Here is a 25,761-nt window from a genome sequence, read left to right as displayed (position 1 = left end):
CACACAAACATAGGGAGAAAGGTGATGCTCTTTGTGCAATGAACTTTTTTTTTCTCAAAAGCCTTGACAGTTAGATACCAATTGCAGTTGAGGTAACTAAGATGTGACGTGACAAGAGGAATCTCTCTCATGGATTAATAAAAAATTTAAAAGTACGGGAGTAGCTTGGTACCTTGTGAGAAGTATTCATACTAGGATAAGAACAGAAAATGAACTGGTATCAGAATATACACATCATCACAGCAGAGGCCCACAGAAGCTAAGTTAGTGCTGGTAATACTGAAATATTCATAAACAGTCTGAAAAGAGAATGAGTAGAAGCAATGAAGTTTGTTCCTGCTACAAAATAATAGAGAGTAGTGAAAGCTAAAGCTGACTGAAAAGGAGCAGAAGGATCCTGTAATGCTAAGTGACCGAGTGGTAAAATAATAGATGTGATTCAATGCTGATGAACGTAAAGTGTGCTTAGGAAAAGCAATCTTAACAGTACGTAGATGACAATGAGGTTTAATTTACCTATCACTCTGGAAACATCTTGGAGTCCTCACTGTAAATGTCATCTCAGTGAATTTCAGTAACGTTGAAGGGCCATAGAATGCTAAGGATTTTTAGGAATGAAGGAGAAAATAGAACAGAAAAAAATCACTGTAAATCTAACGTGACTACATCTTAAATACTGTATGCAGTTCTGTAAATACTACATGTATTTCACAGTGTGTAAATAAAGTAGAAAAGCATAGAAAGCCACAGCAAGGATGATCAGAAGTATCAAATACTTCCTCTATGAAGTAATAAGGAGTAGATAGAGAAACTTGATTAAGAAGGCTCAGAAGTCTGGAAGTTTCCTGGGTCCCCAGTTAGGGAAGTCCCTAAACTACTGGTACTGTGTCTGCCACCGAGAGGTCTTATCACCTGTCTGTACCACTGCTGTTGCAAATGGAAAACCCTCTTGGGAGCCTGGTGATAATTTGTCCTCCTGTGGAAGGTAACGTTGTAGTTACCCTACCTAAGCCCACGCTTTGTTAGCAGAGCGTGTCAACTGGCCAGAGGAAAAATGTGGGCTTGGTCGAGATTTTTTTTACCTTACCAATCCAGTATTGAAGATTATATGTTCAGATTCTCTAACAACTTCAAACAGCTCAGCGGCTGTCTTGAAACTAGAAAGCAGGGGGATTGGAAAGGTTTTTAATCATAACTATTAATCTTCAGAGCAATGTGAATCCAAGAAGTCAGAGTTATCAGGCAGATAATTGAATCTGTATCTGTATTAATATAGAAGACAAATTTTCTTAAATGTTTTTCTTCTGTTTCACTGTATGATCAGCCCTTATTCTGGGCGGCTCCGAAAAATGGGAAGTGACTGCAGTTACGACAGCCTCACTAATATGTATTTACATAGATAACTAAGACATTATTAAAACACAGCAATGTGTACAACACACAGAGTATCCTGCTACTACTGCTAGGTTGTAGCTGGCTCAAAGACACACAAGAGAATATACAAGAGGTCTGCTAGACTCAGCAAGAGCATATGTCACAAAATTAAGTGACTATAGAAGAGGTTGGGCAAGAAAACTGAGACAATGAATGATAATGAGTCAGGAAGGAAACGGTCAAATTAGCAGAAGAGGTGTGCTGCCTCCAACTTAGCTGTGTGTAGTCCCAGGATAGGAAGGTAGCCAATGAGCCACCAATTCTTGAAATGTTGGGAAGATCAGTGGAAGCACAGGCCTGTCAGTCTGATGTCTGCACTGGGCTTTTTCCTAGAAATTCTAGCAAAAAGTCCAGTTAATGAAGATAGGGGTTAATATGATATACCTGAGGGAAGTCAGCATGTAAAGGGCTTTTGTAAAGTCCTGCTTTAGAAAGAAATCTCTCTGAGCATTGTAAGAAAAAATTGCTCTTAGAGTCTCTTAGGACTTCCACAAGGCCTTTGACAAACCGCCACCAAAGGCTAATACATAATAAAGCAACCACCAAGCAGCCTTATGTGAGACACCAAATGTTCAGGGTTATGTTGAAGTGCTGGAAAAATTTCCTGCTAGCCCAGATCTGGACCAGACTTCAGCATTTAGCTGGGATATAGAGCTGCTCAGGTAACTGGAAGTGGTCGATCTTCAGTAGTACAGAGCTCTGCACTGTGGAGTGTAAAAGTAACCAAAGTGCACTCACCCACTTCTAAAACCGTGGCTTGTTAGCAGTTTCTTTTTTCCTCATGGTTTCTTATAAATCTCAAGACATTTCTGGGTAATGTCTCAACATTTCTAAGGTAAGCTGTTGCTTAACTTACATGAAATTTGCACGTTAGATTGAACATTGCAGAGACGTGGATGAGCTTCAGAGGAATATGAGAGTAAAACATAGTTTATGACCTAGGAGATGTTTTCTGAATGAACTGTATGTATGATACAAGTATTAAATCTGGGCAGCTAAATATTTGTCTTATATTTTTTTCTGGATTATTATTTTTGGACTATTTCTTTATGAAGTTCAGAACTAGATGTAATGGGTAATAGCTTTTTTCAATAATCTTTTTCACAGCCAGAAGTGTGGTTGTAGTATGAAATCAAATGATAAGAAGAATTTAAAAGGTTGAGAAAACGAGACTGAATACGTTGTAGCACAATTAAGAATTTTTACCTAATCACACATATATTTCTGAGTATTGCAGTACTATAATAGTTTAAAAAGCACAAGATATATAACAGATGGGCTTAGACTCCTCATATTTTTTCTGTTTACTGAAATAGTCTTTGAATCGACAAATTCGCACTGTTTGATTAGCAGAATGCAGGGTGTTCCCGTTCCTTGGAGACTTGCTTGTGCTCAGTGGCAGGAACAGAGTGGAACCTCCAAAGGCAGGACTGTTTCCTAGACTGGGAAGTAATATTTTAAAGAATGCTCCTGCTTTCTAAAGATGATAAATTGCCCACATGTATCCTATGCGACAGTTAGTAATGTTTTGAATATGGGCTGCATGTTTTGTGAAAGCCAGTTGCACAATAAGCCTGATTGTATGTTTATATTTTTGTTGTATTTTACTGATTTTGTGTTCTAGGCAGCAGCTCTTCTTGATGTATTTTAGTAAATCAGGTCCACTGAATCTCTGAATACTAGCCAAGAATTTGTTTTCAGGTGAAGAGCAGTATAGTGTCATTATGCTGCTAAAATAGTTTTCCAAAGGCAGCAATCTATGTATACATCTGAATGTACAGCAGTGACAGAGGAATCAGAATGACTGGCATGTGTTCTGTCTTCAGTGATCCTACTCCTCACTTCCTCTGCTTCTGCAAACTGCAAATACGTGAAAAAAGTACCTAAATTTTAATATCTACTTAAATATACCTCCTAACTAGGTGGTCTGAGAGCATGCCCAAACTCATGTAACATATCTAAACAAAGATAATTCTTTGTGGCTAAAGATTTTCTATTGGCTTTCTTTAAAGTTAAAATGGAAGAAAATTTCCCTATTAGGGTAGATCCAAGGTAATTATTTTGATCTTTTAAGTTGCTGTTGCTGTTGAAATCCTGATCAGGAAAAAAAGCAGTAAACAATAGATCTGTGGCACAGATATTCATTCCATCAACCACAAATTCTCTCACTTCAGGAGTGTATAAAAGACACTCCAGAGATGATGAGTTCTGACAGCTTGGTAGGAAGGCAAGGCAGAAAGACAATCTCATTTTTGAGCTCCATAGATGCTCCCATTTTTTATTTCTAATACTGCTACCATTGTAGGCAATGCCCTTCATTGCCCCAGGAAAAGGAATATTTATCTTCTGGCAATCATTTTCCATGGAGGTATTTTTCAAGAGGAAAGAGTATTTAAGTGGAACTTTTTTCTTGAGGAAGATCCAATGTCCACAAATTCCCATGCCAGCTAACGAAGCTAACAACAGCGAGATGCCTGAACCAAAAATGACTTAATTTATTTATTAAAGTAAGCCAAGTCATTTACACTACCCAAGTGGCATATGGAACAGCCATATTGGTCAGACTTCTGAGGCTATTATGCAAGTTAACAAATCTCTCATCTCTCTATAACTCACTAACGTTAGTCTTGATGGTACAGCGGGGTTGTGTAATAAAGTGCTGATTGCAAGCACATTTCTGTTCCCCGTGGGACATGTTACTGGCCCTCAATATGACACAATGATAAATCGCAGTGTTTCACTCAGTTCTCATCCATTTTGACTTCAGCCTTCTTAAGGAAGCGCATAAGTGGGAGTTTCAGAAACTTTTTTCCTGTTAGTTTCTGAATATCAAATAAGAGATCTGTGGAGGTGGAAGGATTCTGCTGTAAATTGGTTTTGGAAGATATCTGCTTTATAACAAACTCTTCCTGCATAACACATGCAGAATAATTCCTGGTTATTCACAGATAATAGAAGTCTCTAAAATTGCTACTACAATTCCATTAAAATTAAATTAAAAATTAATACTCTGTTGCACTTTTCATAAGATCTTTAGCTTAGTACTAGTAAATCAAAAGATTGTGATGCGAAATACTCTTTTTTAATCACTGTTGATATACTGATGCTTGTATGCTATCTTATACCTTCTGCCTTTGAGAATAATACCTCTCTCTGTAATCAGGGAGTGTAGTGATAGGACAAGAAGCAACAGCTTTAAAGTAAAAGAGGGTAGATTTAGATTAGATATAAGGAAGAAATTCTTCACTCAGAGGGTGGTGAGGCACTGGAACAAGTTGCCCAGAGAAGCTGTGAATGCCTCATCCCTGGAAGTGTTCAAGACCAGGCTGAATGGGGCTTTGAGCAACCTGATCTAGTGGGAGGTATCCCTGCCCATGGAGTTGGAACTAGATGATCTTTAAGGTCCCTTCCGACACAAACCATTCTATGATTCTATAATATCACTGTAGTATCACATCCCTCTTTAATTATAAATAGTACTGTGGCTATAGTCTATCATTCTAATGGGAGATAGATAACTGGCTGTTAAGATGTTAAGATATGTTAAGATATGCAGATGTAAAACATGCCCTGAGATGGAGGATCAGTGACAGCTGGGCTAGCACAATAATTACAGAAGATTAGAAAACTTTCAAGTCACTTGCGAAATCTGTCTCAAAAAGAGAGGGTGAGGAGGCAGTTTTCTACAGTTGCGTATGTTGTATATCATGGGAAGTGATCTCTAGCCCCTGACACAAGAGGTTTGTGTAGCTTACATACATCAGCATACAGTATATTATTAACCCACGACCCTTTGCAGCATGTCATCACTTGTACACCTCTCTGGCATAACAATGACAGTGCTGCTCTAAATGCCCACAGTAACTCCAGGAGTCAATATCTGCAGCTGCAAGCTCTCACCTCCCTTTTTTTTCTTTTCCCATTCCTAGGAGGAGCTTTTCAACCCTTTGTGCCACCTGTAGTCCCGGAGGGAAGATGTGCAGTGAGCTGTATGAGACCTCAAACATAGCATGAGAGTGCGACTTGTTTTGAGACTGTACATTGCATGTGACAAAGTAGTATCATAATGAAAATATGGTGTCTAGGTAACGTCAAATGAAAAATGTATTTCTGGTTAGGTACAAAACGAGAAAGGGATTTTTTGTTGCCATGTGCAATATTAAGAAGAAGACCTCATCAGCCAACTAGTAATGAAAATAGTGGCTGACTCAGCACCAACACAGCCCCTGCTAGTTCTACTACCATAACCACCTCAGTTCAGGGGTGGGTGGCCTGAGCCTTCCTGGAAGGTAGAAGGCAGTCCAACCAGCAGGGAGGCAGAGGAGCAATCGCCTTCTCTGGGAGACAGCTACCAACCAAGGTTCCCTGAGCAGGAAGTTTAACAGCCTCTTTGTGAGCTTTTATAGTGTTCCCTCCTGATCTGTTGCCTTCTGATTCCAGAGTACCCTCTTTTGCTCTGCCTAAATGGGCAGTTTTCCTCCTCAATTCCTGATCTCAATTGTACTCTTTTTGGCCGGAATATGTAACTTTTAGGAACCAGTCGGAAAACACAACCTCCTCGTTGTTGTCTTAGGATTTGTCCACTCTTGGCATAACCGAAGTTTAGCCCTCAGGTGATTCAGTGACAGGATAAAAAAAGTAAGCAAAAAAGTACTGTCTTTGGCAGTATCTTGAGAAGCACAGTGCAGTGTGTTACTGCCTTTACTTATTCTCATACCTACCTGTATCCCAAGGACTTTGCAAGTTAAAATAAAAAGGGTTGGACTAGATTCCTCCCTTTGCCGGCTTCCTTGAGAGAAGCACTGGCTGACATGGCCCACCAGTTAGCAGATAGAGCTGCCACCTTTGAGGTGAGAAGGTTGTGGCATAATGTTACCCCTATTGACCTATGTAGTCCTGCAGCACCTTTTTGCAGAGGGAAGGGGAGTGAAAGGAGTGAGAGGACGGGAGGAAGAGTTGGTTTGTGCGCCCTTATGAGCATGACTGTAGGCTTGGTGCTTCCTCTTTCTGATCTGCTGTGAAAGGGGGTAGCTGGTGATGCATTACGTGCCACTGGGAAAGTGAAGCAGACAAAATGTAATCCCTGTGTGACGGGAGTATTTTGGCATGATTTGTTGTTGGAATGACTCTGATTGTTATGGACTGCCCCTCCAGTGTCTAGTTATTTCGAGTATCTGCTTCAGAATTAGGAGTGCATGGTCTGTGCTTCTCCCTCTCCCCAAGCTGGTGAAAAGAAAACCTGATACTCACCAGAGCTTGCCTCAGACCCTGTTCCCTGCTAGCAACTCCAGTGGACCTTGTGGTAGAGAGTGATGTGGAAGAATAATGTGGCCCTGAAAGGTGGGCCCTCAGCCAGATTTTCCTCTTCATCCAACAAGGCCTAGTGATTTAGACAACTGAAGCAGAAGACAGGCTACCATCCATACACAGGTCTCACAATGCATCTGCATTTAGATGCAGGGAACAGAGAGAATCAGAGATTTGATAATGACCTCGCTATCAAAGTCTGCTGCAACTTTGCACAGTAGGTACACAACTCTCCTTAGCATAAAGTGGTTATATCTGAAATGTCTGCATGTAGCTGGTAGCCAGCCTGATTTTCTGAAGTCAGCAAGATTCTGGGAGAAAAACATCTGTATTTTTTCATTACTATAGCTAATTACTAGGATTCCTTATGGAAACCACGCACCATTATGCTGATGTAAAGGTGCCATTCTGAAGAACAGAAAGTGAAACTGATTCTTACATGGAAGGAGCATTGCCAGCACCATCTGGTTTTGCAGTGGAGGAGGGAATCTCAGTTTTGGCACCTCAGTTCTCCCCGTGATTGGTTCTACATGCTATGTTAAATACTAAATGAACGGAGTCAGACGATATGGTTCTTCTTAAAGTTCTTAAAGTTGTTTGTGTCACTCCATATTGCCATTTCTAATTTTACTGGAGAGTTTTTGGAGGATTATGAAATAAGACTGGAAGCCGAGTTATGTGAGAAAGAAGAAAAGGCAGCACCAGAAGTAACTCTATTCTGTCTAAAATTCCTTTTTTTTTAATCTGTTTCCATTTCCTTTACATACATGCTACTACAGTCCTTAGTTTTACAATTGTACTCCAGTTGTATAGTCAGGAGACAGACTGTAGCACAGAGTCTTTCAGAAGAAAAACCTGTAGGAACACTATTTCTAACAATAAATGAGTCCCCTAAAGAACAGCTTTCGCTGCTGATCATCTTTTTGTAAACATGCCATTCCCACTCTTGCTGCTCTACTGCTGATAACAGTTGGAAAGAAAGTACAACTGACATTGTATTATTTTTAAAGCTTTCTCTCCTTCCTTTTCTCATACTCACAGTAGAGTTGGTCCGCTGTGCACTCCCAGAAATGCATCTTCATTGATAACTTTCAGGTATTTGTTCTTGTGCAGATAGCTGCAGAAACAGACAAAACACAGGTATTTGGAAATAGTTATCCATGGGTTAAAGATCTTCAGTTTATTTGCCTAGCAGATTTACAAAAATAATACGTAAAGGGCCACCTTGTCCCAGTGTTGAGTTGAAGGTGCATGATTGAAGGCAGGTAATGCAGTGCTACTGAGAACTCAAAAAATTAATACAACCCAAGTGGAACAATAAATTTTTAATTCAATTGTGTTTTTAGATTACATTTTAAAATGATGGATTAGAACATTTTTTAAATATATATATATTTTTAAGCTGAATTCCTGTTTACCATGGTCTGAAACTGTAGTTTGAGAAGCTTAAAAATATATGAATTACTATTGGAGGTAATTCAGTCAAGTTCCAAATTGCTTTATATTTATCTCAGACTTTGTTTCCAATGGCCTAAAACAGTTAATGAAGTTTTTGTGGAAAGACCTGGGAGAAATATTTTGTTTCTGTAACTCCACAATTGCAGGTGTACAAAAAGAAAGCATAAAAAACCTTCAGGAGCAGTAGAAGCACCAGCATCCTAGTTTTCTGCTGGAGTCACAGTGGATGTGTGGCTTTGAGCACTTTTTAATGATATTCTGCAAAGAGCAGATACAGAACATGATGAAGTGGAAAAACAAGCATTATTTTTATGCATATGGTGCCAGCTTGTGTGTGAGTTGGGTTTACTTGACACGGAGTTAGAACAAAAATGTGGTTTTGGAACAACTGTCCAGCTAAAAAGTGCTTCACAAAACGCCATGGGCACGCTAATTTCCTTGACAAGGTGGAACTTCAATGCCAATCCCATTACCCCCCTGGTTAGCCAGGAGGACTGCAGGCAGCCAGATCTTCTAAACATAGGCAGGAATGTGTGGAATTTGCTGAGCAATGAAGAGAGACTGAAGATGAGGTGGTGATATATACATAAATATGCATGTGTGTGTCTATTTACATATATACACACACACCCCACACACATACACGTAGGGATACAGGTAGGACCTTACTGTGATAATTCTTTCCCTCAACTAGCGATTAAAACCTACATGGTGTTTTTACTTAGTTCAGTCAAGTTCTGTCACAATGTTTACAAGATAAATAGCTTGCAGGCATCAAATCTAGTTGTGCTTGTTAACTTAATTGAGTTGGAAATTGAAGTCTTACAATGGCAGTCATTTACCAAATATAGTAGTCCCTGGAGAAAGATGAACGAACATCTAGCTCTCTTGGCCGAGGGGCACTACATAAGCAATGAGACACTACAGTCCAAGCATTTTGTTTCTGTACTATGGTAAGTCGAGACCTCTGAGAGAAGCTTGAACTAAGGCAGCAGTGGAGATGGTGAAAAGCTGCAGGACTGAGCTTCAGGGCAGAAGTGCAGTGCAATCCATTAAAGAGAACACAGAAAATTGCCAAGGGGAATGTGTGATTCCCCTTGATGAAAAGATGGTAAAATGATCAGTGCTATAAAGGCGCTGAAGGAACATAGTGTCTTAGGCACCTGTGACTATCCTGTTTATACTCAGAAGGGGTTTCCTCTTTTGCAGTATTACAGGCAGCTCAGGTTCAGCAGAAGCAGGAAGAGGAACTCCTACTGACATGAGTGGGACAACAGTGGGTCACTCAGGCCAAACAAGCGACGGAATCCCTTGATGTATTGCCAACAAGGGCACAGGGCTGGTGGAGGTCTTGCAATGCAAAAATGATGAAGAAAAAGATGACAGCAGATGATTGGTAAAATCTTGCTCCTCCTAAGTCCAGCTAAAGGACAGAAACCTTGCAAGGACTGCAGACAGACTGCCTAATGGAGGTCATGTTTGAAAGGGTAGATAAAAGCAGAGAAGATTGCCAATGATGCGTTCAACAGAAAAAGAGAGAAGCAGGAGGCGAGAAACAGCCTTACCCACGTGAAGCCAGGTGACATTGTTCAGAATGTCACCTGTCATGTTCAGAATGTCATTGTTCAGAATTGTCAAGATAATTACGATTATCTTAAAAAGAGAAATTTTGTAAAATTTCAGAGTGCTGTTGGCATAGAAATGATAAGATACCCAGACCAGACCTATTATAGAAATTAAATGACACGAAAGGGTAAAGAATTTGATATTACTGATTCAGGCAGTAATACTAAAGGTGAAGAGGGAGGGTAAATGTCAGGATGCTGGGTACTGTAACTATTATAAACATCTTAAAGCTAGCTTGTGATGTAGCTAGTAAGACAAAAAAAAAAAAAAGGAAGGTTGTACACCTGCTTTCAGAGGGTGTCAATGAAGATGCTGTGCCCACTGTGTCAGTTAGTGGCAGAGGTATATTCCCTCTCAAACCTTTATTAATTCTAACATCTGTAACAAAAACACCATTTGAGATGGTGGCTATGGAGATATTTCAGTCAACTCAGAAAATGCAGAAGACCACCATTTTACCTCTGTGCTGGAAGAATCTTTCAAATTCAGATAGGTGAACTGGGGTTTGGCTGTAAAAACAAAGTCAAAGCACTTGTTGTTTGGTTTGGAAAAAAAATCAAGAAAGAATTCTAATCCCATCCTAGTTGAAGTCATTGGCAAATTTTCCATAACAGTTGTTGTATACAAGCTTACATTGATCACCATAGTGAGAAATGAGCAGAAGTAAATGCACTTCAGCTGGGTTATACAACACTAAATCTTAGGGAGCCATGCCAGGATAAAATTTCTGGCATGTTACTTATTGGACATTGCCCATGCCTAAAGCCTTGCTTCTCAGAGAGAAAAATAGCTTATTCTTTATCCTTATCTGTTGGTGTTTGAAATAAGCTTTGCTTCTTTAAAAATATGTGGCATTATAGTATCACCTTACGTTTGTGCTTTCTCAGAACTCAGACTTTTATATTCTGTAAATGACAGCCTAGTCACCTTTGATTTGAACTTTTGCTTCAGTTTGCAAACTTCCTCATGATTTTGTCTGCAAATTAATACAAAAATAAAAAACAGAGCAAGAGCTAAGAATTAATTTAAGATTTCAACATCTAGGTTGTAGTTTTGAAGGACAGAAAAACCTGCTTAATACAACCTGTCTGCTTTAATAATTAGACATTGTTATACAGCCAGGTTTTCCCCAACATTTGAACACCATAGTGAGTGATAAACCTCAAATATAATAATTTACGTATGCAATAAAAGTCTTACTTACAAATAGAAACATCCAGGTGGAGACTTATGGAAAGGTCATAACCATGTGTTACCAAGGAGGGGCTACAGTGTTAGCTGCCAGTTTCCACACAGATGAGTCAGGCGCATCAGAATGTACAATTTCCTGATGCTAATTGATTTCAGTTGTTTAAGCTTTTATTTTGATAGGTACCTCTTTAAAAATGGAAAGAAATAAGACTCTAGTGAATAGTTATTTGATAAAGTTTATGTACAGCCAGCATAACTCCTTCCAAGAGTTCCTTTAATTCCGCTTTTACGCATTGCCAAATAGTATAGAATGTCATTTAAATGCAGTGCAGAAAAGAAAACCACAATAGTGATACCCATGTGTATAGACAAAGGTTGAAAGGCTAACAAATCACATGGGTGAAGTGGAATATCTGCCCTCAGTGGGGACGTTAGAATAACAGTTGTTTTGGAAAATTGGTGGAAGGCAATCAGATGTCATCAACATCACGATGCTAAGTACACAGGAAGTCTAGAGTAGGATAAGCGGATGGTTTCATAGTGCTATCAGTAAAAGGAGGGGTTTTGTTCATTTTGTTTTTAAATCAGATCAATAAGCTAATGATAAGCTAATAACCAATGACTAATACTGAATCTTGATGGGCTCAGGTTCCAGGGGTAGGTGGGAAATATATTTTTTCAAGTCTGCACTACCACCGCCCCATCAGGACAATGTGACTGTAGCATGCAGAGGAGCATCAAGAGACCTTAGGAGGACATGAGACAGTAATAGAGCATTTAAACTGCTGTGTAAAATAGGACAATGTCATGTCAGGGCATGACAAAGATATGAGAATTAAGACGTTATCAATGCATGCTTCATAAAGCAACAAGTTAGAGAGTCCACCTGAGGAAAAACAGTTCTTGATTTCAACTTGGGTGGCTCTTGGGATCTGTTTCAAAATGTTACTGTCTAAAGTCTTTTGTAAGAGCAACCACCAGGTACTGATAATCAGCAACTCTGTCAGCCCAAAAAAGCCAAAGAATACACCACAGTTAGAGTCTGCAAAAAGGAGAAATATATATGTATGAGAAAAGTTCTTTAAAAGTAAACAAAAGGAGCAGGTATAAAAGTTAAATTACTGCAAGCGTTCTGGGAACTATTTAGGGATACCATTTTGGAGATACAGAGCAAATGGGAAGAACATGAGATGGTAAAAGAAAACCAAAATACTGAATATTCAAACTCCTCAACTGAGATGAAAAAATGAAAAATGCCAACAGGTCCAAAGATATTTTTACAAAATATTTTTACTAAAAATGTATTTTCCTCTGGGGGTTAAGGATATGAATGAAAAGTACTGACCAGATATTTCAAGTAATACATAGTTCCACATACCTTTCTTTTTTCAGAAAGTGTTTTAAAAACTTCTATTTCTCTTCTTTCATAGTCCAAGGTCATTTATGCCATCCCCCATATTATAGCTGGATACAGCTTTCTCTACTGTTTTTTTTTTTAAGCTAGATTATTTCAGTGACAAGGTTTACAGCAGTCCTACAACCAATTTATCAGCACAAGGAGTGATGGAATAAGAATAAACAGATTAGAGAAGAAGGGAGTTTTTTCAACATTTTCTTCCAAAGGATCACTTAGTTAAAACCAACTAAAGTTACAGTTTCATTTCAGCTTCTGGTTTTAAAGTAAGCCCATAGATTTTAACAAACAGGGAGGAAAACAAAAAACAACCAAACCCACAAAATAACATTGGCCATGCATTTACAGAGCAGCATTATAGCATTAAATGGGTTCTGGACATGTAACATGTTAGTCTGTTTAAATATTGTTGGTTTATGAAATGAAGGTTAAAGAAATGACGAGCAGACAAAAGACGTGTGTTGGTAAATTAGCAATATTAAGGATTCATCATGTGCTTTTACCGCACCATTGCTTATCTTGACTCTGAGCTCAGCCAACCATTATAAATGATTCCTGGGAGCGTATACCAAGGTAAATATATTCCTTTGGAGTTTATTTTTGTAATTAGATTTTGAGATTGCACACTCTCCGTTTCAGTAATTTAGCTCTGTAAAAGCTCATCTCAAATATATTTTGCCATTCACTGGAACTATATTTTTAAGGAATGTCTTTCCTTCCTTGCAGAAATAAACATTGGTGCAGGAGCACCACTTTGAGAAAGTCTGCAGAAGTGACACAGTTCAAACTGGATGTTAATGTTGTGTTAGACGAGGGATTCAATTTTCAGATGAACACTGTTCAGTAAAAGTATTCACCTCTTCATTCATGTTCCTTTACTTCCCTGCCTTTATAAAACAAGTACAGATATACTGTGGCTTGCTCTAAAACACAAATCCTTGTTGAATGAGAAGATTTAGTAGGTAGCACCATTATTTAATATGATGAAGGAAATCATTTATGCACAACTCCACACCTATATCTGCGTTAGTTGTTTTCACCTTCTTGAATTATGTAAGTCAATACTGCAAGAGTGGTTGAAAGACACGCTACGTTGTAGAAGGTATCCTCTGAGATACCCCAAATTTCTTAAAATTTATGGATGGTATATGGAATCTTTGAATGATTTCTCAAAAAAAAAAAAATCCCAATGTTTTCCTTTTTTTTTTTTGCTTGTTTTCTTCCTTGAGGTCATCGTTCAAAACCCATTAAAATCTCTTTCTATTACTCTTTTTCGCTCTTCATTACATCTAGTCCAAAGGGCCTCGCATCAGACCCAAAGGAGAACAGGTACTTTCTTTGCAGTTCAGTGTTAGATAAACAGGAGTTCAAATCAGAAATGTCAGAATACAGAAAATGAAATATTTGCCTTTTGCATTAACTTAATGTTGCTGTTAGAAACAACAAGTGTCCAAGCTTGCACTCAACAGAATTACACCTTATCTTGGCATATGGTAATCAAACTACTTCAGAAAATTAGTTTAGAAATTTCAATATATTTTATCAAACAGATAAAGACTTCATCACTGATGTTCTGCCCCGTAGTTTGCCTTGTAAATCTGGAGTAGTGCTTTGCTTTAGGTAAACGTCATATGATTTAATTAGGAGAAAACCGTTTGTTGTAATGAACCATTTTTCCTGCTGGTAGACAAAACCCTGAAGGTAAGCCTGTTTTTAATTCTTTAGTATATTTTTTTTTCTTTAATGCTTTTAACTAGCACATCATAACCAGTCTCTGGAAAGATTCACTGAAAAAATACTACGTATAAACTTTTTCTGAAAAAAAGTAAGCAGTATCTGCAGAACCTGACACGTGTTTTCTCCTTTTCTACTTCCACCCAATTCAATAAAGCAGATGCTTCAGCCACTGAATCACATAAAACTACATTTTCACTTGATAATAATAAGGAAAATTCCAATAAGACCAGAAGCAATAGCCCTTACACACTACCAGAGAAGCAAAAAGAAAAAATTCTACAAAATCATCTACAAACTGTCAAAGTGGAAGAGCTGCACAGTTCATATATTGGCTAATACTTAGAAAGGTATTAAGCATTTCATATACAGCTTAGAGGGATTTGGTCAAGACACTGGATGCATTTAGCCATATTTACATCTTGTGATTTTTGTAGGCACTAGTACAAACGCTATGTCACCATGAAAAACTCCCTTTTTCATATGAAAGGTCAATAACTGAACTAAAGTTAGTAAAATAAGACCTATCCCAATTTTTTTAGTTTAACTTGAATCTTATCAAAATTCAAGAAGTCCAGCTAGCTGTTAAGGAAGAAAAGGTGGTTTGCAAAGATTCAGACCATGTGAAAAATGGTCTTACAGAATTTTTTTATACAATTCAAGTCCTATTTAAAATAAAGAAGTACTGACAATACTTGTGTATCCTCATGCCTCTCTGGTTAACTTAAGAGCTCGCTATAAAAAAAGCTCTTTAACTCATGAGATAGATTGCCAACCAGATTCCAGTCAAGCCTCTGTAGGAGCTGAGTAAGCTCTGCCAAACTGAACGGAGCCTCTGAAATCTTTTGAGATGTGTTATGTGTTAATGATTGATGAAGGTTATTTTGGGAACGGTGTAAAACGGATATTTAATCACTAGATAGTTGTTTTCCAGAAACTACAATAAGGTGAAGGGAAAGCTGGAATGGTTGCTTCATGTTTTGGACATGCACATCCCTTATTTCTAGTGCAAATGACTGTTTCTTCTCTATTGCTTCCAGCACCTTTTTTTTTTTTTTTTTTTTTTTTCAGGTAAGAGATTTCTGTGAAATGGCTGCTACCGTTATCAGTATTACACTTATTAAAATAAACTGCCTTGTAGGTAAACCAGCATAATTGTCTTTGAAATACTCTTAGAAATCTTACTGATCATAATTTATTTTATTATAGCTTCAAGCCAGAAAGTTAAACAAAATTCACAGTGGAATTACCTGCCGTGATTTTATTTCTGAGCTATTAATATATATATACCTCAAATCAAAGCACACTGCAAGAGACATTAAAATGCCCATATTTTTATTGCTGGCTGAAATTAATATGCTTTTTTTTGCTCCTTAAAAACAATTAGAATAAGATATGCATTTGAGAGCCTCCAGCAAGAATACAGTATTAATTGTGGTTTGTTTGTTGTTTTATTTTTTCCCTGAAAGAAGAAAATGATCTGCTACTTACATAGCATCTAGATTTGTCCCATTAAAAGCATGACCGTGGATGCTGGTAAAACCATTATTGTAGAGTTTGCTGCAAGCAAAAAAAAAAAAAAAAAAAATTAGTGAATTTTGGGATGCTTCGATAACTGAATACCTGTCATCTTATGTATCATTTTCCTTGGCAACAGTACATTTATGGATGAGTTAATTTTAATATCTTGAAGAAGTAGCAATTATAGTGCAAGGTCAAGCATATGCCCAGCAGCATTCTTGCTGAATTAAGAATACCGTGTGGCAGGTGTGCTATCTTTTTACTTCTTTTTACAGCAAAGACAGAACTAGACCAAAATGGTTTGGCATAGCTTTCCCACTCCCAAGCTAAAAACAAGGAAACAGAATTCTGCAAGGACTGATTAAGGAAATAATACATACAATATACTGTACTGTTTTACTATAAGACCTGCCTGAATATTTCAAATTTCTTTAGAATTCATTCTTTTGCCTTTTAATGCTATCCTCCCTAGTTGAGATCCTAACTCATTACAGTCATTTTCTCTCCCCTCTCCTCAGTCCTTTTTTTGTGGCTCACACTGAGTATGACTTGCATAACTGAATTAGATATAATTCTTATATTATTATTCTTAAATATAATTCTGAACATTTTTTCTCTTAAATAGGACTTCTGGCACTTGCCACCCATTAGTTCTCATAGTACGTGCCACTTAGGTTGCAAAAAAGTTAAATACAATTCTAACCATGCTGTAGCTTTAGAGAAGGAAAACTACAAGCTTTTGCCTTTGATTTTCTCCAGTATAACCATTTCTTGCCATTGTCATACAAAAGCAAGAATGCTTTAGTAAGCTAGTTTAAAGAAAAGCAGCTTGATTCAAATTACTGTCACGGTAGAGGATTTATGCAAACTAGATTACGGATACTACGTATGATTCTTCTCTGTTACTACTGTTCTCTGTAACTACTTAGAGAGCAGAACCAAGTTATTTTTTTAACATTACCATATGCTTGAGAGACCAAGACAAAATAATTGCCTTGTGTCTTAAACTGGAAGGACTTACAGGGTTAGAGATTCATTACAGAGCCCATGGAAAGCATTTGCAGGCACTGAAGTCATGAAAGGATTATCTGCAATTTCACTGGAAAAGGAGACAAAACATCATAGTCAAACATCTGCCTAATAGAGCTTCTCCAGAACAGTCTAATTATTAATTCTTCTCTCCCTTGATAATAGATAAAGGTGTAGAATAATTGTTTAGTTACACCTACGGCCAGAAGTGACAAGTGGGATGATTAAGAATCAAGCACGTTCCGGTAGTCAGGAAGTGAGCTTGTGAAGTAGATGGGTTTTAAAGTCCTAGTGAGGTGTGCCAGCCTGTGTGATTCCCATGGTTAACAGCATAGACAGATCCACTTTCCCAAAAGCCAAAGAATTAGCAAAGTAAATAATGCTGCAATGTCAATTGGGTCAACCCAAATGACTTTAGAGTTGAGATCTTGCTGTTTAGCCATGCTCGGCTGAGCCATCAGATAATACGTTGTTCAGGACAGGCATTTCACTTTACAGAACTGCATCTAACACAAGTGAAATAAAAATTTACTGTGTGATGTAACCTAATGAATTTTCTCAACTCTTGTCCAAATGAGTGTTTCACCGTCTGTCATTTCTTAAATACTTAATTCCCACTCTTAAGAAATACTTAAGAAATACTTTAATAAAGAAATAACCTTAATAAAAGAAATACTTCAGAAAATTGTATCCTCAGAGCAAAACTTTGTTGTGATAAAGAGACAAAGAAAAAACAAAACCTATGACTAAAATGGAGAGGAGGAAAAAGCTGGCAGAAACAAAAGTGTCTGATTGTCCCTTTCCTGCTTTTTCCTGAATCATATTACAGTCTGGAAAATGAAATATTCTGCACATTTTTATTTTTGTCAGATGACATTCTTGTGGATGAGACATGATCTATTAAGGCCAGATTATAATGTACATCAGCCGAGAAGTCCTAACAATAGTTCATGTGATGAGAACAATTTTGTTCCTTTCCTGTGCATATTATATGTTAACACTGAATTGTACTACAACCATCTTCATTCCATGTAGTTTTCACCAGTAGCTGTTTTCCATCACAAATTATTCTGGTTTGGCATTTTTCAGATTGCTTTATTTTTCTAAACAAGTGTTTACTTTTAAGTTGCTTATAGGCCACTGTTGTGGTTTAACCTGGCAGGCAGCTAAGCACTACACAGCCGTTTGCTCACTCCCCTCCAGTGGGATGGGGGAGAGAATCAAAACAGGTAAAATGCAAGATGTCATTGTTGAGATACGGATGGTTTAATAAGAAAAAGAAAAAAGAAAAAGAAAAAAAAAAAAGAAAAAAGAAAGAGAAAACAAGAAAAAAAGAAAAAGAAAAAAAAAGAAAAAGAAAAAAAAAAAAGAAAAAGAAAAAGAAAGTGATGTACAACACAATTGCTCACTACCAGCCAGTTAACACCCAGCCAGTCCCTGAGCAATGGCAGCCCCCTGCCCTGGCCAACTCCCCCCATATTACTGTTCAGCACAATGCCATCTGATATGGGACTTCCCTTTGGTCAATCTGGGCCAGCTGTACCGGCTGTGTCCCATCCCAGCTCCTGGGGCACCCCCAGCCTTCTCGCTGGCAGGGCAGTGTGAGAAGCAGAAATGTCCTTGGCTATGCAAGTACTGGTCAGCAGTAACTAAAACATCAGTGTGTTATCAACATTATTTCCATCCTAAATCCAAAACATAGCACTATACTGGCTACTAGGAAGAAAATTATCCCAGCTGAAACCAGGACAACCACAAAGGTGAATACTGATATAACAAATGCTTTTTCCCCAGCTATACCTTATATATCACTTCGAAACCTACTATTCTTCAGGAGTAGGTTCTTTTTCTTGATGATAGAAGTGAAAAGATTATTTTTCATTAAAGCATTCACCTGCAATTTCAAGATAGGCATTTCTAAACAGTGATGATATCCAGTTCTGCTTTCACTTAGTGTAAGAGTCATTCCAAGAAGTAATAATCTCAATCTTGGCTAAAAGCATCTGCAATCAGGACACTTCAGTTAAACCCTGCTGTCACTGGGAGGGCTGAGCTCTTCTAAGTTGCACTGTTGGGACACTTCTGTCAGTGTCCATGAGGCCAAATTACTCAGTTGGAAGCACAGACGCAATGGTTGCATGAACTTTTACTTCTGTTTCATAGAGCTTGTTTACTTGTTTCTCTCTATATAGTAAGGATAGGGTTTAATTCACAATACAATAATGCTTAAGCTGAAGCCCATTTGATATTTGAGGATCTCCCTAGTAACTCTTCAAATTAAATATATCTCACTCAAAGCTCTAGCTAACTCAGATTTCCATCCTAGAGGCCTACAGCTAAGGCAAACGTAGCAGCTTCAGATTATGGAGCAGGAGGTAGCACAAGGTTTACCTCTACTCTCAGAAGATCCTTAGGAAGTAAAATCTTGCTTACTGCAGGTCTAGACTCTTCAGCAAAACAGCCAGCATTTCCAGTTCTGAGGGTTACCTTGCCAATGGCAGACCATGAATACAGCAGGGACAACGACCATTCACAGAATCATGGACTGGTTGAGGTTGGCAGGGACCTCTGGAGGTATCTGGTCCAACCCTTCCCCTGCTCAAGCAGGGACACCTAAAACAGGTTGCCCAGGACCACGTCCAGGTGGCTTTTGAAGAGCTCCAAAGAGGGAGACTCCACAGCCTCTCTGGGCAACCTGTGTCAGTACTTAGCCACCTGCATAGCAATAGCGTTTTCTGTTGATCAGTCGGAACCTCTTGTGTTCCAGTTTGTGCCTGCTGCCTCTTGCACTGGCACTGGGCACCTCTAGAAAGAGCCTGGATCAGTCTTCCTTGCACCCTCCCTTCAGGTACTTATAGACATTGGTAAGATACACCCTGAGCCTTCTCTTCTTCGGGCTGAACAGTCCCAGTTCTCTCAGCCTTTCCTCATAAGAGAAATGCTTCAGACCCTTCATCACCTTGGTGGCCCTACATTGGGCTCTTTCTAACTGGACTAGGAACACCACTTAGCAGCACTGAAACAACACCTGAGGTACTCCACCAATCAGGTCTCTGCAAGTTACCTTCTAGAATAATACTTCTGATTTTTAATAGCTTCTTACTTAGTCCATCTAGCTGTCAAGCCTCTTCTGTCTGAATGCTGCTACCATATACAGACTGTAACACCTAAGTAGTGACTGAGATACTTTTACCAGCCTGCAAGTCTTCATCTGAGCTGCTCTTCCTCCTTGGCTTGATTGCAACCCTGAATTTGGGCTCAAATTGCAGGTTAGGGCACAGAGAAAGAAATAGGGTTTGCTTTCTAAATGGAAAGGAATGCCTGTTCTTTTAAGAGCAGTACTCTTTGTTTCTGAAATACCTTTAAGGATTACAGTGGGAGATACACCACCCCTGCCAGGTTTGCACTCCCTTTTTCCAAGAAGCCATTCTGCAATTTGCTTCAAGCCATCAGGGAAGAGGAAGGAAGAGGGGTGAAAGGTGGGCAGAAGAAGAGGTCTTTAATTCAGCTAAAGTAAATGGTTTTTAAGGTGTTTTAGTGTGATGTAGGAGTGCTTTATGTGAGCAAACCCAAGTAAATTGGTGAAGCTTGCTAATAGGACAATTCTTTCCAGCTGAGGACTGTAGATAATTAGAGAGGGCTCCACCTAGGAGGTCTTGCTTAAAAGTAGTGAATTATCACTCTTCCTGTTTTGCTTGTTCAGTGGGATAACAGAGTTGTGCTTGAAATATGACTGTACAAGTAAGGTTAGGCAAGAGCATTTAGGCAAGGTATCTATTCATATAGGCTTATGCTGTGACTCTAAAAGAAGACCTGTACCTCGTCCAACTACTGTGAAACCAGGTGAGTGACAGAAAGGAGGTAGGCACCCTTTCTTAAGGGTGTCTTCTCACAGTGAAGCCAAATAGTTTCCAGGAAAGATGTGGCTCTTTGTTCACAGGAGGCTTCTGGGTGAAAGGCTTTTCTGCCTTGACTGAATTGGTACTGGCAGTCTGCTGTCTGATGTTTTGGTAACAGAAAGAAGACTTGCTATCCATCACACTATGGGCAGAAGTATGAAAAGTAAGGGGAAGGGAAGTGACTGGAAGTAGTAGAGAAAGAAAGGAGTTCAGAATATCTGAGCTAGTGAAATGTGTTGGTGCTACCAGCATTACATCAATGTCTATGGACACAAGAGGCTATGCTGGAGGTTGCTGCATCCGCTTGTGATGGATATCCATTGTCAATTCCCCTCAGTGTGCTGTAGGCATATACACACAGGGCAAAAGTGATGGACCCTGAAGGAGCCCTGTGATGTTAGGGAAGGGAGAAGTGTGCTTGTTGCAGTTATGAAATAAGGATATTACAGTCAGGACTAATGGAGTCCATCAGCTGAGGATATGAATTTACATGTAGGATTGCTGTCATGCTAGAGGTACTGCTAGCTCTTCCTGCAGAGCCCCAGGGCTCTTACTAGTGTTAGCAGCTCGTTAACAATCAACCACAGTCTGAGGCCTGGTAATGTATGTCCAGAAGCACTGAGATACAATAATTAAAACTCAGCAGTGCAAGTAGGTTCTTAGGATAAAGAGTGGCTGTGCCTGATGTTAGTTGCTACTAGTTTCCTACAGCACAGATCTGTTTTTTTTTTGTTTTTTTTTTTTCCCAAACTTATGGGTGTTTGCCTGTGACTATACTGGCGTAGTAAGAGCAGTGTGAATTCAGACAGCATGTGGTGAACTCAGTCTCATAAAGGAGGCCTGTGATGGGCTCAAGCTGAGGAAACAGTGCAAATTAGCTAAGGCACAGCATGCTGTGCTGTGGCCTCCCAGGTTTTCCAAAGCTTTTTGGTATTTGCTGTAGCACAGACATTTAGGATGTTCAGAAGTACTCTTAGGGCTGCACGCATGGATGCACACATGTGCCAGCCTGAGCTGACCTCATTGTCATGAAACCAAGGTGCTCCTGAGTTATGGACTTAGAAACTCTATTTCCAACCTTTGGTAATTTGCTTTTTTTAAACTCCTTTTCTGTTTTGGGGTTTTCTGTATTAAAACATGAATTGTATGAAGCAACATATTTGGAGTAAAATAAACCTTCATGAAAATGTGAAGGTTTCCTTAAAACTCTTTCTTGTGAAACCTTCCTTAAGGTTAAGGCCAACTCTGACCTTTTTTAGAAATGTAACAATAAACAATTGCTTTAAAGATTTTCCAGTTCTCCTGCTCTTGAGCTGTCTGTGCTCAAAAGAAAGAAGGCAGATAGCCAGCTGAGGTTATGATTCAATAATGTGGGACATTAATGGATGCTAGTATCCAAAAATGTGTACCGCAAGCTCACCATGCCAGCACAAATCTGTTAGAAGGATGTTGACAGGCTGACTACATGCTAGCAGGCTGCATGTTAGACTAGGTCCCATGCTATTCTGATGTCAGGCTGATTCAGATATTGCACAGCCAGCGTAAAAACAAGAGCAAAAGACCTATAGAAACTGCGTATCATGTACTTTCTGTAACTTAAGAGAAATGAGATTGTGTGTCTCATCTACGTCAAATTTTTAGTGCTAGGTGACCTGGCATTTCCCAGATTTGATACTAATGATCATTGAACTACAACTTGAGGAAAAGTACTTTGACAGACTTATTTGGTATTTTTCTCTAAAATGTAAGCCTTTACTGTAGGTTTTCTTGGGATCTGAGGATGGCAGAATTCTAACGGTGAGGACAGATACTTACAGTAAAAAGTTCACATCAGATGAGTAGATTTTGGTGAGGTCAGGAAATACTTTGAGTCCAGTATTAAAAATACCACTGAAGCAGAGGAGAAAGAATTACATGTAGTGGATCACCAAATAAAGACATACAGTGTATTTAAATTATTCAACAGTGCAGGATCAGTATTTCTCTATTGTCAATCAACTCACATATAATCAACTGTCCAAAATACAAGGATGGAAGAAGTTAAAAAACAAAAAAAAATCAGAATACTAAATTTATGGTAAATGATAGAATCTAAAAGATGGGAACACAGAATAAAAGATAAGTAGGTATGCAGAGGGAAGTAGCCTGTGAAGTGAGTAGGGAGAAAAAAAATACAATTTTGCGCTCATTTGTGAGATTAAGGCTGCTTCAGACTATTGTCTGGGCCCCAAATCCTCTGTCTTTCATTGAGGCTCAGAGCTGTTGAAATACCTCTAAAAAGGAAAAATCTTGTCTTCCAAACAGTCTTCTAACATGAATACAGTTAATTCCCCTTATTTCTGAAATTCCGTAGGGTTCAGGAAATATAGTTCTCAAATTTTAAAACTACTTTGAAATTCAATAGTTTTGATTACATTCCCCCCCACCTTTTTTTTAATCGCTTTCAGATATACAGCAAAAATCTGGAAAATCTTTCTTCCTTGCTGCTATTCCCACCACACACACGCAACCCTTTCCAGAGTCTTCTGAACGTTACTAAAAATTACATAAGATATTCTCTTTATCTTCTCTTTCCTGTGCAATAATTTTATAATTCTATGGTTTGGTTACTCTGTGCTGCTCTTCACTAGGATATAGAGAATCCCTCAAGACTCCTTTCTACCATAGGAGTCATATGAAATCAGGTATAGACTTATTTGTCACATGTAGCTGATGGATATTCTTTAAAACTCTATATAAATATCCAACAAATAGAAAAGATGTGTAATTTCTATTGTATCTCTCTTCCCACTATTCCCTAGACAAATGTAGTATGACAGCACTATCATTAGCAGAATACTAGCTGTGGAATTTTGTCAGGCAAAAATTTGTGTATTGAAGACATTTAATGGATCACAAGAATAGTGAAATTACTGATGAATTTGTGTACCTTTTCCTTTCTTGCAAAAGTAAAGTTCCAACCCCTTATTATAGCTGGTGGTCTGTCATTAAAATAAGTATGGAAAAGCATTGCAACTAGTTCCAAAATGAAATGCAAATAAACTGTTGTCGTGTAAAAAAAAAAGTTATCTGTAAGGCTTAAGTGCCAACTACTTGCAGATGCTAAGTACTTACAGATACTTCAACAGTGGGAGGTTCTTAAAGGCATCTGGATCTATGTAATCCAAGTTTCTAAGATTTCGAATTTCACTGTAAAGAAAGGAGAACATTACTATATTGATAATTAATGATTAATCATTTCTTTCTTTCTTTATTGTAACAGAAACCAGCAATGTTAAAATGAAAGTTAAAATGGGTGGCATGATGGTGTGGGTTTTGTGGGTGATGTTCTGGTTTTAGGTCAGTCCAAAAAGTGGGCATAGACATCGTGCAAAACAGTAGTATTTAAATTAGCATGCCTTAGCACTGCCAAGTAACCCAAATCAGTGATCAGTCCTGACAACACAGGGTATCAGGAAGCTGGATTTTAAGAATACCTCCGCCACTGGAATCATTCTTACATAATAAAATCTTTATAACCAAGTTATCTGAGAAATGAAAGTAGGAAAAGATAAGACAATATATAAATCAGTATGTGGAGACAGATACCAAGACTTCATCTTCTATGTATGCTGCTTTACTGAGAAAACAGTTTTCCATCTTCCAAGCCTTCATTTTCTACTGTTTACATTGTAGGTAGACAAGGGTTTAGCTTCTACTTGTATGTTAAACTGATGTAGTTAATAGTTATAAAACTACTACTATAGCACCGTATTCAAATGTTCTTCATGTCTGTTAGTTTCTTTGAACAGTACTGTTTCTGTTATTAAGAGAAATCTTCATTGTCAGTCTCTTGCTTCTCTCAAATTATTTTATTAGTTATGTAGCAATCATACTCCCAACAGTGGAATTTGCTCCATAAACTTGAACTGACATGTTTTTTCCATCACTGGCTACATTTGAAAAGTTGGAGTCAGGAGCTTCTTGGCTGCATATTCCTTTGTTGTGGACCAAATGTATTCCAGGGAAAGAGTTTTCAGATCAACATTCAGTCTGGAAATGCATAATATATTGGACTATCATAGAGTCATTGAGTTTTGGCTTGTTGCTATTCATAGTACTCTGCAGTTTGGAGGAGGGTATTGAAAGTAAGAAATCAAAATCTGCAGATGGTACTAAAATTGGAAGCACAGAATAACAGAATGAGATTCAAGCAGATTTTATTAAGTAACTAGGCCAAAAGAGGGCAAGTGCTGTTTAACAGAGCAAAATGAAATACTAGTTAATCTGTGAATAAAAGATTTAAAATTGCCAGATGAGACATTTGGCACAGTAATAGGAGAAAAGCTTAAAGACTGTTAGTGAGGAAATCAATATATACATTGAACAATGGGGAAAGGTTTATGCCCTTGCTGTTCCATTTCCTTGAATTGGTGATGCTGGGATTAGGGAAGAAGTGTACTTTGAAATATAATACATTTTTATAATTGCATTTCATCCTAGATGTTGTATTATAGAGGTTTCTTATAGTCTGAAAGGACAAAAAGGGCCCGTTGTGGGCACTTTAGACAAACAGTTGCCTAGAAGTCTCTTCTCAAAATGGATGAGAAAGTGGGTTAGAGAGGTATAAAAAGGGAAAAGGTGATTTGACCCAAGTGCATGTTAAGCTTACAAAAAAATCAGGAGAAAAATTCATTTTTCTCTGCTTCTAGTCCAGTCAAATGTGTTTCTTGAACTTGACTGGCTGAATATTTGGCCTCTCATTTCATATGCATGGAAAAGAGAAAGATCTTCAAATTTAGTTCTGTTCATGAAACTGTCCTTGTTTTGCATACTCAAACATCATTAATATCACAATACTGGAACGAATCTTCTCTAAAATCTCAGACATAAAGGATATCTGTAGCTCCATCAGTATTGCAGCCTATGAAGTAATTCTGAAAGGATGAAAGATATTAAATAGTTCTGATCACATCGGTTAACAGGATAGTGATAACACAAGATAGATTTCATAATTTATTCTACGTGAATCAATCATGAATAGTACACATTCAAAGTTGCCTAAATGCTATATGATAGCAATTTTCAAATTGTAATCAAAAGACTCTTGTGGTTTAAGGATTACTTCTAAAGATTCCAAAAATTAAGAAAAGATTGTTGAGTATCGGT

The 25,761-nt window shown here is 38.2% G+C and overlaps 1 protein-coding gene and 1 long non-coding RNA gene across 15 annotated transcripts in view; one reads left to right on the top strand and one right to left on the bottom strand.

Moving 5' to 3' along the window:
* Positions 1 to 25,761, bottom strand: part of TSHR (thyroid stimulating hormone receptor) — an 84,508-nt gene that overhangs the window by 17,868 nt on the left and 40,879 nt on the right. For 9 of the 14 annotated variants that reach the window (XM_083839791.1, XM_083839784.1, XM_083839788.1 and 6 more), the window contains 5 exons: positions 23,728 to 23,802; positions 22,429 to 22,503; positions 16,707 to 16,784; positions 15,656 to 15,724; positions 7,781 to 7,858 (listed from right to left, as the gene is read on the bottom strand). In XM_083839791.1, coding sequence (XP_083695917.1) covers positions 7,781 to 7,858; positions 15,656 to 15,724; positions 16,707 to 16,784; positions 22,429 to 22,503; positions 23,728 to 23,802 — 375 coding nt within the window. The remainder of the gene's footprint in view (positions 1 to 7,780; positions 7,859 to 15,655; positions 15,725 to 16,706; positions 16,785 to 22,428; positions 22,504 to 23,727; positions 23,803 to 25,761) is intronic. The other 5 variants (XM_083839781.1, XM_083839790.1, XM_083839786.1 and 2 more) reach the window with 4 other exon arrangements.
* LOC310900982 overlaps positions 18,615 to 25,761 on the top strand; it is a 38,117-nt gene continuing 30,970 nt past the window's right edge. Inside the window, exon 1 of the long non-coding RNA XR_014585496.1 lies at positions 18,615 to 20,557. This is a non-coding gene — a long non-coding RNA (uncharacterized lncRNA). The remainder of the gene's footprint in view (positions 20,558 to 25,761) is intronic.

This window comes from Anser anser, assembly GCF_964211835.1.
Source record: "Anser anser genome assembly, chromosome: 5".
NCBI classification, from domain to species: domain Eukaryota; kingdom Metazoa; phylum Chordata; class Aves; order Anseriformes; family Anatidae; genus Anser; species Anser anser.
This window is presented reverse-complemented; position numbering and strand designations above follow the sequence as displayed.